This window comes from Cuculus canorus, chromosome 14 (genome assembly GCF_017976375.1).
Source record: "Cuculus canorus isolate bCucCan1 chromosome 14, bCucCan1.pri, whole genome shotgun sequence".
In the NCBI taxonomy this organism is placed as follows: Eukaryota; Metazoa; Chordata; class Aves; order Cuculiformes; family Cuculidae; genus Cuculus; species Cuculus canorus.
The window spans coordinates 14,593,166-14,606,196 of NC_071414.1; the positions used below are offsets into that span (position 1 = coordinate 14,593,166).

The 13,031-nt window shown below is 55.5% G+C and overlaps 1 protein-coding gene across 1 annotated transcript; it reads right to left on the reverse strand.

Annotated features, from left to right (window-relative positions):
• Positions 1–504: 504 nt before the first annotated feature.
• NDST1 (N-deacetylase and N-sulfotransferase 1) lies at positions 505–11,781 on the reverse strand. Its single transcript, XM_009561224.2, has 14 exons — positions 10,910–11,781; positions 9,262–9,744; positions 8,954–9,041; positions 8,583–8,737; positions 7,295–7,480; positions 6,781–6,909; positions 6,435–6,617; positions 5,988–6,084; positions 5,715–5,838; positions 5,061–5,235; positions 4,683–4,853; positions 3,667–3,776; positions 2,731–2,833; positions 505–2,613 (listed from the first exon to the last, which is right to left on the reverse strand). Exons 1-14 carry the CDS (start codon positions 11,417–11,419, stop codon positions 2,494–2,496), a joined length of 2,634 nt encoding a protein of 877 aa, XP_009559519.2. The 5' UTR covers positions 11,420–11,781; the 3' UTR covers positions 505–2,493.
• Between the last annotated feature and the right edge of the window lie 1,250 nt (positions 11,782–13,031).

Sequence of the window (13,031 nt, forward strand, 5' to 3'; positions counted from 1 at the left end):
TCACAGCCCCCTCTCCTCCGTCTGGCAGCTCCTGCTGCACCGCACATCGTTTGTCACTCGGACAGGTTCAAACACACCCGGCTGGGATTCATTAGGCTCCGTCTTGGTTTCCTCCAGCGCTTGGCAGGGGCCAGGCTGCAGGAGGGGGTCGGGAGCAGCAGACGGGCAGGCAGCGACTGGCTAACCGGGCAGGGGGAGAAGGCAAGTGGGGATCCCCTGACTCCCCAAATCCCTGCCCCAGTGCTAATAGAGCCAGTACTGGATGCTGTCCCAGCCGGCTGCGGGCCCCAAGCTCCATCCTGGGAACGCGAGGCGTCTGTGCAGCGTGGCTGGATCCAGGACTAGATGGCTGCTGCCACCTCGTGCATGGAGGGCTGCTCCCATACACCCCCCTTCCTCCCCAATTACCCCCCAAAAATGGGCCCCAAAGCCCCCAAAGGCAGATGGGAGCCCCAGAGGAGGACAGGATCATGCCAGCGAGGAGAAAGAGGCAACAAGCAGCAAGTAAAACCAGAGCCCCCCCCAATTTATTAGTAGTTGGTTCAACAGGACCTTACACCAGTGCCCAGGAGCCTCTCCCCATGCCACCCCACCGAGGGGCAAAGGGGACGTGCAGCCCCCCCTGGCTCCAGGCATGGCTACAGGGCCTCCTGCAAAAATAACCAGTTGGGAAATCCCACTGCCAGCGGTGCCGCTTCATCATCCAGGGTGAAATACTACATTCCCCCTGCACTGCCCTGGCTCTGCTCTGGAGGCAAGAGCAGCATTCCAGGTACTGCCTTCACCTCCAGCAGCAACCGTTGCCATCCCGCATCCTGCAGAGCAGCTCCATCCAAAGGGAAATCTGAGCCTTCATCCCGGTAATCTTGCAATGGCTCAGTCTCATTTGCGAGCCCAGGCAGTGGAACTCGGGGGTGGAGGAGAGGCAGAGTCGGGGCTGCAGCTCCATATAGCACCACCAGTATAAAGACACGTCTCCATCTGGGAAACCTTCCTCAGTTTCCCCACCGACTTTTGTCCATGTCACATGTACCACCAAAGAGACCACATAAAACCCTCAGGGTTTAGGTACAAATTCCCGCACTGAAGAAAAACAACGCCCTGCAAAATGGGAACCAAACAACCCCCCACCCCCTCCCGCACCCCAACATTATTAAAATACTTTCATTTTTAATAGTCAAGAGGTTCGAAGTTCTCAGCATCCTTCCGACTGCTGTTGTCCCAACATCCACCCAGTCCCCAAGGGCCGGTGCTCCTCCACGCTGGGGGACGCTGGACGCTGCTCAGCTTTACCACAGGAAACACCACGTGTGTACAAGATTGCAAAGGGAGGGTTTGGTGGGGATGGAAGCAGGCTGGGGTCAGCACGCTGGGACCAGCACACCGGATCCTTCTGCTCAGCCATGGTCCCACTGCGTTGCCCGTAGACGGGGAGGAAGAGCTTCATAGAATCATAGAATGTCCTCAGTTGGAAGGGACCCACAAGGATCATCAAATCCAACTCAAGATTGAGGAGCTTGAAAACCAACAGAGATGACAGGAGTCTTTGAAAGAAAAATCCACCTTGTTCACAGCTTTTTCAAGTAGATGGTGGGGGAATCCAGCGAGCTCTCCTGCTTCCTGCCACGAGGCCAATGGCAGGAGCGGGTCCAAGTCCTTCCATGCTTTGGGTGTCCACTAGCTTCGTTCCTCTGCTCCAGCTCAGCAAAGTCACCTCCAGCGTGCCCAGAGTTTCTCCTCTGCCCTCGGAGCTTATGATGGATTTACTTTTCCACTGACTACAAGATCTTGTTTATTTGGAAGGAGAATAGAATGTGATACTGGCATCCGATTTCCTCAGGTCTCGGAAGAGCATTGTAAGACTGAAGTAAATGAAAACAAGGAGGCACTACTGCCTAATTTAAATACAGTAAATCCTACGCAGCTGAATGCTGGTTGTTTTCAGGAACCTGTACCTCTGAAGCATGGAGATGTGTCAATTCTTATCATAGAATTAGAGGATGTCCAGAGTTGGAAGGGACCCACAAGGATCATCAAGTCCAGCTCCTGGCCCTGCACAGGACAATCCCTACATTGACACCACAGTTCTGAGCGTGTTGGCCAAATGCTGGGACAAAAGTTGGAATCGATGACCCTTGTGAGCCCCTTCCAACTCGGGATGTTCTATGATTCTAGGCCCAGGGGAGTCAGGGCCTGCTTTGGGCAGAGAAAGGGGGAGTTTGTGCCGCTTCCCCATACTGGAACAGGGCAGAAAAGGACCTCACTGACAGGCCTAGAAATTAAAAAGGAAAACTAAATCAAAGAGAAATGCGAGGTTGGCAGAGAGGTGGCAGCACAGGGACTGCGATCAGGCCACTGCTTGGGCAGCGTCTGGCACAGCTGTCTGCTCCTGGGGTCCCTTCCAAGGCCACGGCCGGGTATTGCTGAGGAAGATCCCGCTGGATGCAGGGCTTGGCCCCGCTCGGGAATTGCTGGGCAGGCAGCGGGCGGCAGCTACCTGGTGCTCTGCAGCTCCTCCCGCAGCCAGGTGGGCAGTGTCTGCCCCATTTTGTACAGGAGCTTGGAGAGCTCTATGTTATGGTCCCTGTAATAGTCCCGCAGGAACGCACGTGACTGCAACAAGAGGAGAAGAGAGAGGAGAGTCAGGAAGACCAGCTCTGAGCCCACCACCCCAACACAGCCCCCCCAGCCCTGCTCAGGGCTGTCCTGGGAGGCTTTCTCCATACTCACATCCGAATCCATCTCAGGGTACTTCCTCCCTTTGCTCTTTCCCAAGCATTTCGTTTTCCCTCCATCCAGAAGCTGACACCAGAATCCTTTCTTTGGATCAAACCTGCAAAGCAAGAGCTCTGCCTCACCTCTTTTGCCCCTACACGACTGCTGCAGCCAAGCACTGCTGCTCAGCCCTGCATGGGAGAACTTCTCCACCTCTTTTTAATTCACAGCCCAGCTAACATCTCATTATTGACCCATTTGTGCAACAGCTTCCTTGTACAGTTGCACAGTAAGTGGCCCAAGAAGGTTCATTCATCACCACATCGCCCTGCTGTGGGGGAACATGGGGATCTACATGGGTTTAATTATTATTTTCTGCAGCACCTTTGGCCCTGGATATCCTCAGGAGCCCCACAACACCAGGGTGCAGGCTTAGGGCAGCCATGTATATGGGCAAGCGTGGCACAGAGGTAAATCATTGCTTTTCTAGCAGCTCTGAAAGCTCCTGTTTCCCATAGTGGGCTTTCATATCTGGAAGACTGAGAGTGGGATGGGACCAACAGAGGTGCCACACGGCCAGCAGCAAGAGCCCCTCTCTGCAGTGTGTGCACGAGCAGCCAGGGTGCCAGGGCTCAACAGTATCACAAGTGGCACAAATGCACCCCTGATCTCTGTTCCAGGAGCCCAGAACTGCTCCTGGGCTGCCCCGGGTGACACCACCAACCGCACTGCAGTGCCTGGATAAGCTCAGCAAGGCAAGGTGCTTGTTGAAGGTTATTTCTGATTGCAGCTACCCCAGCGCAGGGTGCGGTAAGGAGCTGCTGTTCAGGTCTCCACTGAAACCTTGGTCTTATCAAAACCAGCACAGCTCTGCAGCGAGTCCCACGGGCAGACCACTGCACCAGGAGCAATGGCAGGTTGGAGCGAGGAGAAGCTCAGGAAAGGACTCACGCCAGGGTCTTGTGGTAATCGATGAAGTTGGTCACACCAAGGAATTTCTGGACTGTCTCCATCACATTGGCAGGTTCCGTTCGGAGCAGTTTGCCATCCAGGACCAGGATCTGTAAGGAGCAAGGCAGGGCGGTGAGGTCCCGCTACCTCCCAGCGCTGCTCTCCTGGGGCATAATGACACCTTTACCGCACCTTTTGCAATCTCGGAGCCAAATTTACCACCAGCCTGCAGAGGGTCCCCTCTTGAATGCTAATGTGCCCCGGTGTTCACTTACACTGGGGGTTGGAAAATGAAATGCAAAAAAAAAAAAAAAAAAAAGCCAGGGCCAGGATCCATCCAGAAGAACATCAGAGCTTCGGCTCAGGGCCACTCAACTCAGAGCCAGCCAGGATTGCATTACAGCAATTACGCCAGAAGCTGACGACTAATAAACTTTATAAGGTTAAACGATGGTGGAAAATCCATCCAGGGCCTGAGTCTGTGCACTGCCAGCAGCGCTCCACTGTGCAGGTCACAGCGGGGCTGGCATCCAGCCCCCATTTCCCCCGCAGGCAGCTTGAACCATGGGCAGCTTTGCCTGCTATTTTTGTCCTGCTCTGACACGACGGTGACACCAGACAGGGCAGCCCTGCAGGGGTCTGTGGCTGAGAGCAGTGGGTGCCCCTGCAGAGCCACCCACAGCCCTCCACCCCGTGGCCCCCTTTCGACACTGCTTTGCCAGAGGAGCAGCAGAAAGACCGACATGTCCAGGACCAGCACAAAGACATCTTTATGCATCATCCATCACCAATCTCACACTACAACAGCTTCCTCCTTGCACAGTAGCTCCCCTCTGCTCCTTCTCCAAGTACTTTACTCTTCGCTCCATGTTTTTAAGGATACGAGCAAAGCAGCTCCCACGGGAGCAACCTTGCAGCTGACGTTGAGCACAAGCCCTCCTCCCCCTGCATCCTTGCTTGGATGAGGGGGCTCCCAGGGTGCTGCTGCTGTAGGAGTGGGGTGCTCCCATCCCTACCTGGTTAGCGTGGTAGCTGTTCAGCCAGCGCTCGATGTGGGTAGCATACCAGCCTGGCACCAGGCAGCGGTTCTGTAGGGTCCGGAGCTTCGGAGCAGCCTCGGGTCCTGCTGTGATCACCTCATGGAAGGTGTATTTCAGGGCCACCGGGTCATTGTGAGCTCGCTGGTGCTGTCAGGCAGGAGCAAGGCAGGTTTGTTCCTGAGGCAACTCAAATCTTGGGCTGCCCAAACCACCCGCCAAGTCCTTGCGAGTCTTGTTCAGGAAAAAATGTGGCGTCCACAGCCACCCCAACTCCCAAACCAAGCTGACAGAAGGAAGCCCCTTGCCCACCACCCCACGGGGCTGCCCAGGCTGAGGAAGAGGTGGGCAGCTCACCTGATACCAGGAGTAGGCTCGATCTGCAGGGTTGATGAGGATGGTGATGACTTTGGCCTTGGAGAGCAGGGCTGCGGCTCGCCGGGGAGCCACTTCTGAGTCAAAGTAGTTGGCACTTTTCTCAAAGTAGAAGTCAGAGGTGGTGTTGGAGGGGATGGGGAAGAACTCCATGTACCTGGGGGAGACACAGCGTAAGGCAGGCAGATGGGCACCAAGATGTCCCCAGCACCCCTGATTGAAGGTGATATCTCAAACACTGTATAATGCGCTAATCCTGCAGGGTCTCTCCAGATATTTCAGAGGCCCAGGTGTCACCAGATTCCCGAGGCAGATGCCAAAAGGAGGAGGTATCACATGCACACACATTGACCCGGCTTCTGCCAAGGGCACTTCTGAGTCCTGGCAAGTGGCCTTCACCTTCAGGACGACATCTCAGACATAAACCGTGGTGGTGTGATGGCCTGAAGGTGATGTATGAGCGTGCTTTTGTGAAGGGCAGAGCCCATGCAGGATTCATCCAACCTTGCTGCAGCCAGGTACTCTCTGCCAAGAGCCCAGCAGCTGCGAGGTCAATGGGAAAGCCTGCAGCACCATTACTGCTCTTCCGGAAGGAACCAGTGCTCCCAGCTCAGTCCCAGCAGCAAGGAGACCTACCAGTCGATGCCCTTGTGATAGTTGTGTCCGTTGAAGAACTGTATCTCCTCAAAGGTCTCTGAGCTGGGGTAGTTGCTGCTCAGGTCTGGGTGCATCCCCAAGAAGAGATAAAGGGCAGTCGTTCCTGAAACGGAAAGTGAGAGCTGGCTTGGGCCAAACCTCCCTCCAAGCTTTGCTTCAGGGCAGGAGGGCTGACAGGCTCTTTCGGCGTGTGGGGAGGGATACCCATAAGCCTCCCAACATGCTCGTGGCATCAAGGGTGAAGGGAAACACCTGTTTTTTGAGGCCCAATGATGAGAAGCTTTGGGAATCGGTCACAAGTCTTTTCTTTGGACCAAATGTCTTTGTGCCGTTTATCTTCACATGGGTCCTGAAACACAGCGAGGAGGATTAGAGACACGGCAGCCTGGACAGGACAGCACACCACCACTCACAGCTCCCTCAGCCCGAGCAGACACATGGGGAGGGCACACTGTTCAGCGCGCAGGGCAAAGACCAGGCTTATCTCTAGGTCTATGGAGCAAACTCCTTCCTGGCACCGCCCACAGAACCACAGAGAAGTGAAAAAACACTGCCTGCCCAAGGGATCAGAGGTTAATCCGGGTTGGAAGGGACCTGAGGAGGTCACTTAGTCCCATCTCCCGCTTAGAGATATATGCCACTTCCCTTTCCCAGCACAATAAACGAGGCAGCTCCTCCCACTGCAGGCACACGGTCTACCTGCCACAGCGGGTCCTTCTCTTCAGAGAAGATCTGGAAGTATTTCTGTGCCAGCTGCACAGGCGGCAACGTCTGCAGCTTCAAGTTGGTCCAGGAGTTGAGGAAGCGGACCAGGTGCTTGAAGGTGTACAAGCCCAGGCGGTCGTTGCCGTAATTGGACAGATGGGTCATGAAGATGCTGATCTGAAGCGGAGAGGACAAAGCAGGGCTTAGTGGAGCCTCGCCTGGCAGCCATCCCATGCAAATGGCTCCCACCCCGGCTGAGGACATCAGGGAAATCTCCCACAGCGGCACTGGGGAGCGGCACTGTCCGTCTGTCCCCCAGCAGCCGCACGGCAGTACTCACAGGGTTGAGGAGCACAGTCAGGAACAGTTCACCCCCGTTGATGATTTTGTCCAGCTCACTGGAGCCACCGGGGTATTCGTTGTAGAAGATGGTGTGTGTGAAGAGGCCACAGGTTTGACGGGGCAGTACCTGGGGCAGGAGAAAGATATTGATGGAGCAGGAGGAGGAAAGATATAGATGCGGAGGAAGAGTGAGGGCAATGAAACAGCTGCATGGCATCCAGGGCTGGGTCCCCTTCTCCCCTCAAACAAAAAGTGGGTTCTCAAACCCTCATAGGTCACGACCAGCTCCACCATCCTCAACCTGGACCCTGCTACCCACAAGGGATAGAGGTGGACAGATGGAGAAGCCAAAAATTGTATTTATACGAGATTCCTCCGTGTCGGATGAGCAGAGGGCACAGCCCCCTCAAATCAAAGCATCTGAGCCACCCAGAAACCACCCACTGAGGTTCTGGGTTTCAGTGGAGAAGGCAAGAGGAGAGAAGCACCAGAAATAAAGCCTGTCCACCTACCATGATACCATTGTGAATGAAGCCACGGCGATACCGAGCAGGTTTCAGGTGAGGGTACTCTTCCGTGCTCGTCACTTTGATTGACCAAACCTGCTTCCAAGCTTCGTACAACTGCACATGGACAGGATACACACCCGAGTGGTGGGGGGCCACAGCGTACCCCATGTCAGTGGGGATGCCATGCTCCTGCAGAGAAGGGAGCAGGAAGTGGGTGACCATGGAGACCCCAAAATCAATCTGTCCCCAAGGAACTGCCCATTCCCAACTACAAATTGTCTGTTCGTGCCTCTAGAGAGTAGCCAGAGCAGGGTTGTGCCTGTGCATTCTCTCCTAACCAGGGCTGTCACTAGGAAATGGAGCTCAGGAGCAGATGTGCTGAGTGGACCTCACTCTTCTGCTTCACATGGACCACTTTCACCCCTGCCATCTCTGCTGTCACCGACAAAACAACAGCAGTAAAGTTTTACTGTGGAGAACGAGGAGATACATCTATACAGGGCTGTAAATTCGTTTATTATCAGTAGATATAAAACAGTCTGGTAATTCTGATGGACAATTGCCCATCACAATTAGGGGTGGTCTGCTCTCTCTAATTAAGCAACTCTAATTATCAGAAAATGACTTCAAGTTAGCCTGAAGATCCCTCTCTTAGGCCATAGGCTCCAGTTATTATTACTGAGTCTGGCTTTACTCCTTTGGATTCAAGACATCTGTGAGCAAACCAGTCTATGATCTGCTCTCAATGGTAGCTTTATCCAGGGCAGATAAAGAACGCTTCAAGAGGATGGACAACCCCTTACCAAGCAGCACGTCAGAGCCTGTCTTCATAAATCAAACATGTCCCTGACAGCTCGGCCTGCAGAGGGAGTTTCCCTCAGCAGGAGCCTCCCAGCACATTCCCACCATTCCAGAATCCTTCATCCTTCTGCAGAACCATGGATTGGACCCCCACATCACCCAGGTTGGACCTCCCGTTCTCCCCAGGGTCTGACCTCCGCATCCCCCTGGCCTGGCAACGCACAGGCGATGTCTCCCCTCAAACAGACACAGGGCAGCTCTCTGCCACAGCAGCAAGTCGGCTGCTGCAGATAAATCCTTTTGCTCCGGGTACCAGCATATCTATGGATTTACCCACCCAGCTGCAACATGGGGGACGTGACTTAACATCACTACATCCTTTTGCTCTGGCAAGCAGAGAATGTCACCTGGGTGCCCCAGGAAACCTTTCTGCCCCCTTCTCCCATCCTCACCCCACCACAAGTATCCCCACCAGTGGCATCTTACTCACGACAGCGAATTTCTTGTTTAAGGTCATCTGCTCGGCAAGAACCGACTGGTTGTGGAACAGGTGAGGCTGCATGTGGCTCCACATGTGGGGAAACCACCAGAACTCCCTCACGTAGGACAGCAGCAGGTCATCGCCTTCATCCTCAGCATCGGTACCTGGGGGCACAATGCTCACCGTTAGTGCCAGGCACGCAGTGCAACACACGAGCAGCTGGGGCAGAGCCCCTCTCAGTGAGCAGGTGATGGGGGCAGTGGGTGAGATGCTCAAGGACTCTCCCGTGGCCTTGACATCAGGCTCTTTGAGCATCAGTTCATGGCCCAACACCAGCTGTATGGCACTAACATACAAAGTGATGCCCTTGCCCTCCTCACCCGTGTGGAAGAATTTCCCTGAGTATCCCAGGTTGAAGGTGAAGTTCGGGATGTGGGTGCGCAGCTCATTCTGCGTGTTGAACAGCGCCTGCGAGAGAGAGAGCAAGATGTCCTCCACTCACAGCCGCGAGGACTGCTGCCACTCAAGGACGAGGAATCGTGTCCCCGAGAGCTTCACAGTGGTGATCCCAGCAGGCCAGAGGATGCTCTGGGGTCAAAAATGCCCATCCCTGCAATATCTCAGAGCAGGCACAAGTGCCCAGGCTCATGCATCCCCTGCCCACCCAGCCAGGACATCACAGCCGCACCTTGACATCTTCCACCTTCATGCGGGTGCCCTCCTTGCCCACAAAGATGTCATCGATGTCCACCAGGATGTAGCGGTCGAGGGGCAGGGAGAGCCTCTTTCCTGTCAGGAAGGAGACAGAGTCCACGAAGATGAGCTTGTGAAGCCAGAAGTTGAGGTTGTTGCCAAAAAGCACCCTCTGGATGCCGTCGTGGAGGCCCAGGTCCTGCATCACAGTGGTGTGCAGCGCCGCATCCACACTCATGTGCGGGATGGACTCAGCTGACTTGGTCTTGGCCAGGAGAACCGGCTCGTAGGTTGAGTGGTTGGACTGGAAGACGGTCCAGTCCTCCCCAGGGAGCACACCCTTCTCCACCTCGCTGGGGCGAGTGATGTACAGCAGGGGCGATTTGGGGTTGATGCTGCAGTCCTTCAGCGCCAGGTTGGAGTGCAGGAAGAGGGGGAAGCCCTTCAGCTGGGCACTAAGCAGGCTGTTCTCGTTGGCCTGTATGGGGAGAGATGGGAGCTGGAGGAGACAGGATGCCAGGGACAGAGGCATTGAAAGACACGTGAAGTGCCCAGCCTAGTGGTGCAGACAGGGCCTCACCAGGGGCACTGATGGCCATGTCAAGGGGGTAGGAAGCTCACCACCTCCTGAGATCCATGTGCCAGTGCCACAACCCAAGCCTGGACAGGACATGGGTTGCCAAGGGTTGCTGGGATAAGACCCTGGGTCTCCCTGTAGAATTTGTGGATTCAATACCCACTGGGCTAAATGAAGGCAAAACGATGCCAAACGATTGGTCCAAAAAGGAATTTATTTGTATAGGCATTCTTAGGAACAAGATCGGCATTGGCTGCTAAATCCATGTTAAGGGAAAAGAAAGAAAAAGAGAAAAGGGAGGAAAAGGAGTGAGAGAAGTAAGCGCAAAGACACCATCTGGGCTCTAGTCCTTCTCTTCTCCTGCCAGGATGGTGGGCACACAAGTGGCCCCTCTTGCAGAGTATTATTGATTTTTTTTTGCTGGGTCTTCTTCAAGGAAAATTCTGGAACTGAGCTTGTGGGGGATGATGCTGCTTCATAAGGCTCTCCCTACTGGCAAGCACGACCTCTCTGGGCAGCAAGTGCATCTGGGCTGCTTGTGAGAGTGAGATAAGGTGCTGAAGGACACTGCCTCTGCTGCACTTTCAACATCCGAGAACAAATGATTTAAGGCAAACCATTTGAGTAGCAAAAAATCAGCTTCTGATAGCCAGGTCCCCTCCCTTCCTCTCCGAAGCACGGGATGCCCTCATCCCCCTCGCACGCTCAATCCTGCTCATGTTCAACGTGTAAAGTGCCCTGGGGCTGTAAGCCCTGGGCAGGGGGCTGCCAAGCAAAGTACCTGCTCATGCTTCAGGCAAACCCCAGCAAGAGTCACTGCTGGGAAACGAGATGCTAAAAGCAACCGGTCTGATCCCAGAGGTGCATTTCTACCCCCAAAACTCCCAGGGGCTGCACAGCCCTTCCGTGGAAAGAAGGCTAAGATGGTGCTCTCTGCTAGAGGCCTTTGCCCCCTGCCAGGCTGCCGGCTGGTTCTGCCACAACTGCGCTGATTGCAGAAAGTAAAGGGAGAGCAAAGCCCTCTGCTCGCACCCGGCCTGGCCGTGGGGTCTTGGCTCATGCTTACCTTAAAGAAGCCGATGATGCCCACACCGTACTCCACGCAGTATTTGTCCAGCAGCTCCCGGTTCCAGGCGTCCAGGTTGACGTACTTGAGGATGTTCTCGTAGATGATGAGGGCAAAACGTCCCCGGTCTTTGTCAGTCAGTGTGGGCATGTCCCCCTTCCCCGGGGCAATCTCTGTCCTGTACTTGAAGCGGCTCGACTCCAAAATGGCCACGATCTCCTGGCCCAGCTGGGAGTAGAGGCTCTCCACAAAAACCAGCACCAAGGGGTCCGTGCGGGAGGAGTCGGCCACCTTGAGGGCTTTCAGTGGCAGCAAACGAGAAGGGGCGACCTTGGGCTCATCACAGTCCGGACCCACCACATCCCCGGAGGGCTCCAAGCCCCTTTTCCACCCATATAAATAATACGCAGAGATGAAAACACTGAGCAGGCAGAAGATGAAGAGAAGGAGCAACACCACCTGCGGAGAGAGCTGCCGGATACCCCGCCGGGCCCTGGCCAGCACAGTCATCCTTGCATCCGTGGGGCGAGGTGGGGCCCCTCTCCCCTGCTCACCCCCTCCCCTCGCAAGCCCCGGGGAGGGGAAGAAGCAACCAACTTCTTAGTAAAAAAAAAATAGGTAAAACAAAACTGAATACTTCTAATAAATTAAAACACTAGCAGGCAGCCTGTGCAGGCTCTCTCCCTTCCAGCAGTCCGGCGTCCCTCGCTGTCCGCTTCATGTCACCATGGCAGACGCATCGAGGGTCCCCTTGCCAAGCCGAAATCCCCGTGGTGGTGGCAGTGGCAGCAGCAGCCCCATGGCCTCAGCAGGGCGAGGGGGTGGTGGGCAGCCTCGGCGCGGCTCGCGGCACGCACGTAGGCATGGTGGACCCCCGGCTCCACGCGGTGCCCTGCAAGAGAGAGGTGGGATGAGCTGGGAGGGATGGTGTCGGTACCACCACCAACACTTTTATTTACCCCAGTGCGGCAGCCCTGGCAGATCCCTCAGTGAGCTCGCTGGCGTGCCAGGGCTTGCCATGAGAGCGCCGCAAGCTCCTGACGGCGCCGGGGCAGGAATGCAGCACTACACGTGCCACAGGGCATGGCAGCACCTGACAGGTGCTATGGGGGGAACCCGAACCCCCTCAAGAGTCCTCGTTGCACCAAACAGCCCAAGAAGCAGCTCTCAGCAGGAGCCAGGCTGCAGTGGGGAGAACTGCAGGGCATCCGAGCGCTCCATGACCCAGGCTGGATCACAGGGAGGGACGCGGGCAGCCGGCCAGGCGGCATGAGGCCGAGCCAGGAGACGCCAGCCAAGGTCACTGAGACCGGCACGTGGGAGCACCCACGTGGGGCTGAAGGGACCTTGGGAATATTTTTCCCTACCCTGTGAAAAGCCTATTAAAAAAAGGAAAAGAAAGGAAAGAAGAAGGATGGGACACTGGTTGCTGGGAGGTGAAGCAGGCCAGAGGAACATGGATGTGCCCAGTGTGGTTAAGGAAAAAAAGTGGTGGCACTGCGTCTTGCAGAACCATTCCCAAACCCATCCCCAGCACCAAGAATAAGGGCAGAGGTCCCTGGTTCTTCCCAGGGAGAGCTCCCTGTGCTGGCATCGCGGCAGAGCGCCCACCCTACAGACACCAGCCGGGCACATAACAGGATTAAACGTGGCCGGCTGAGCGGTACCGTGGATTACAGGCTGGGGCTTGGCAGGGTAATCCTGTCATCCCTGCCCTTCCCTGCAGCAAGCCGTACTCCAGGCCCTGCTTCCCAACCCTGCTGGCATGACGCTGCTCCACCTGGACCCCACGCATGCTGCTGGCAACCAGCCTCCATCTCCACCACGCGCCAGCAACCTCCTCTGCCAGCGGTGCTGGCCACAGCCGAGCACCTCGTTTTACTGGTTTGTAATTTATCTTTGCACACATGGATGATCTCCAGGCAGGACCAGGAGAGGGTGTTCCTTGCATCCTCAGGTATGACCTGTCCCAGCTCACTCCTTTCTTCCCTCCCACATGTCTGGACCTTCAGCATCCCCAGGAGAACACTCTGCTAGGGTTTTGGGGCAGGTCCGAAAGGAGGAGCACACACAGAATCATAGAACAGTTTGGATTGGAAGGGACCTTAAAGATCATCCAACT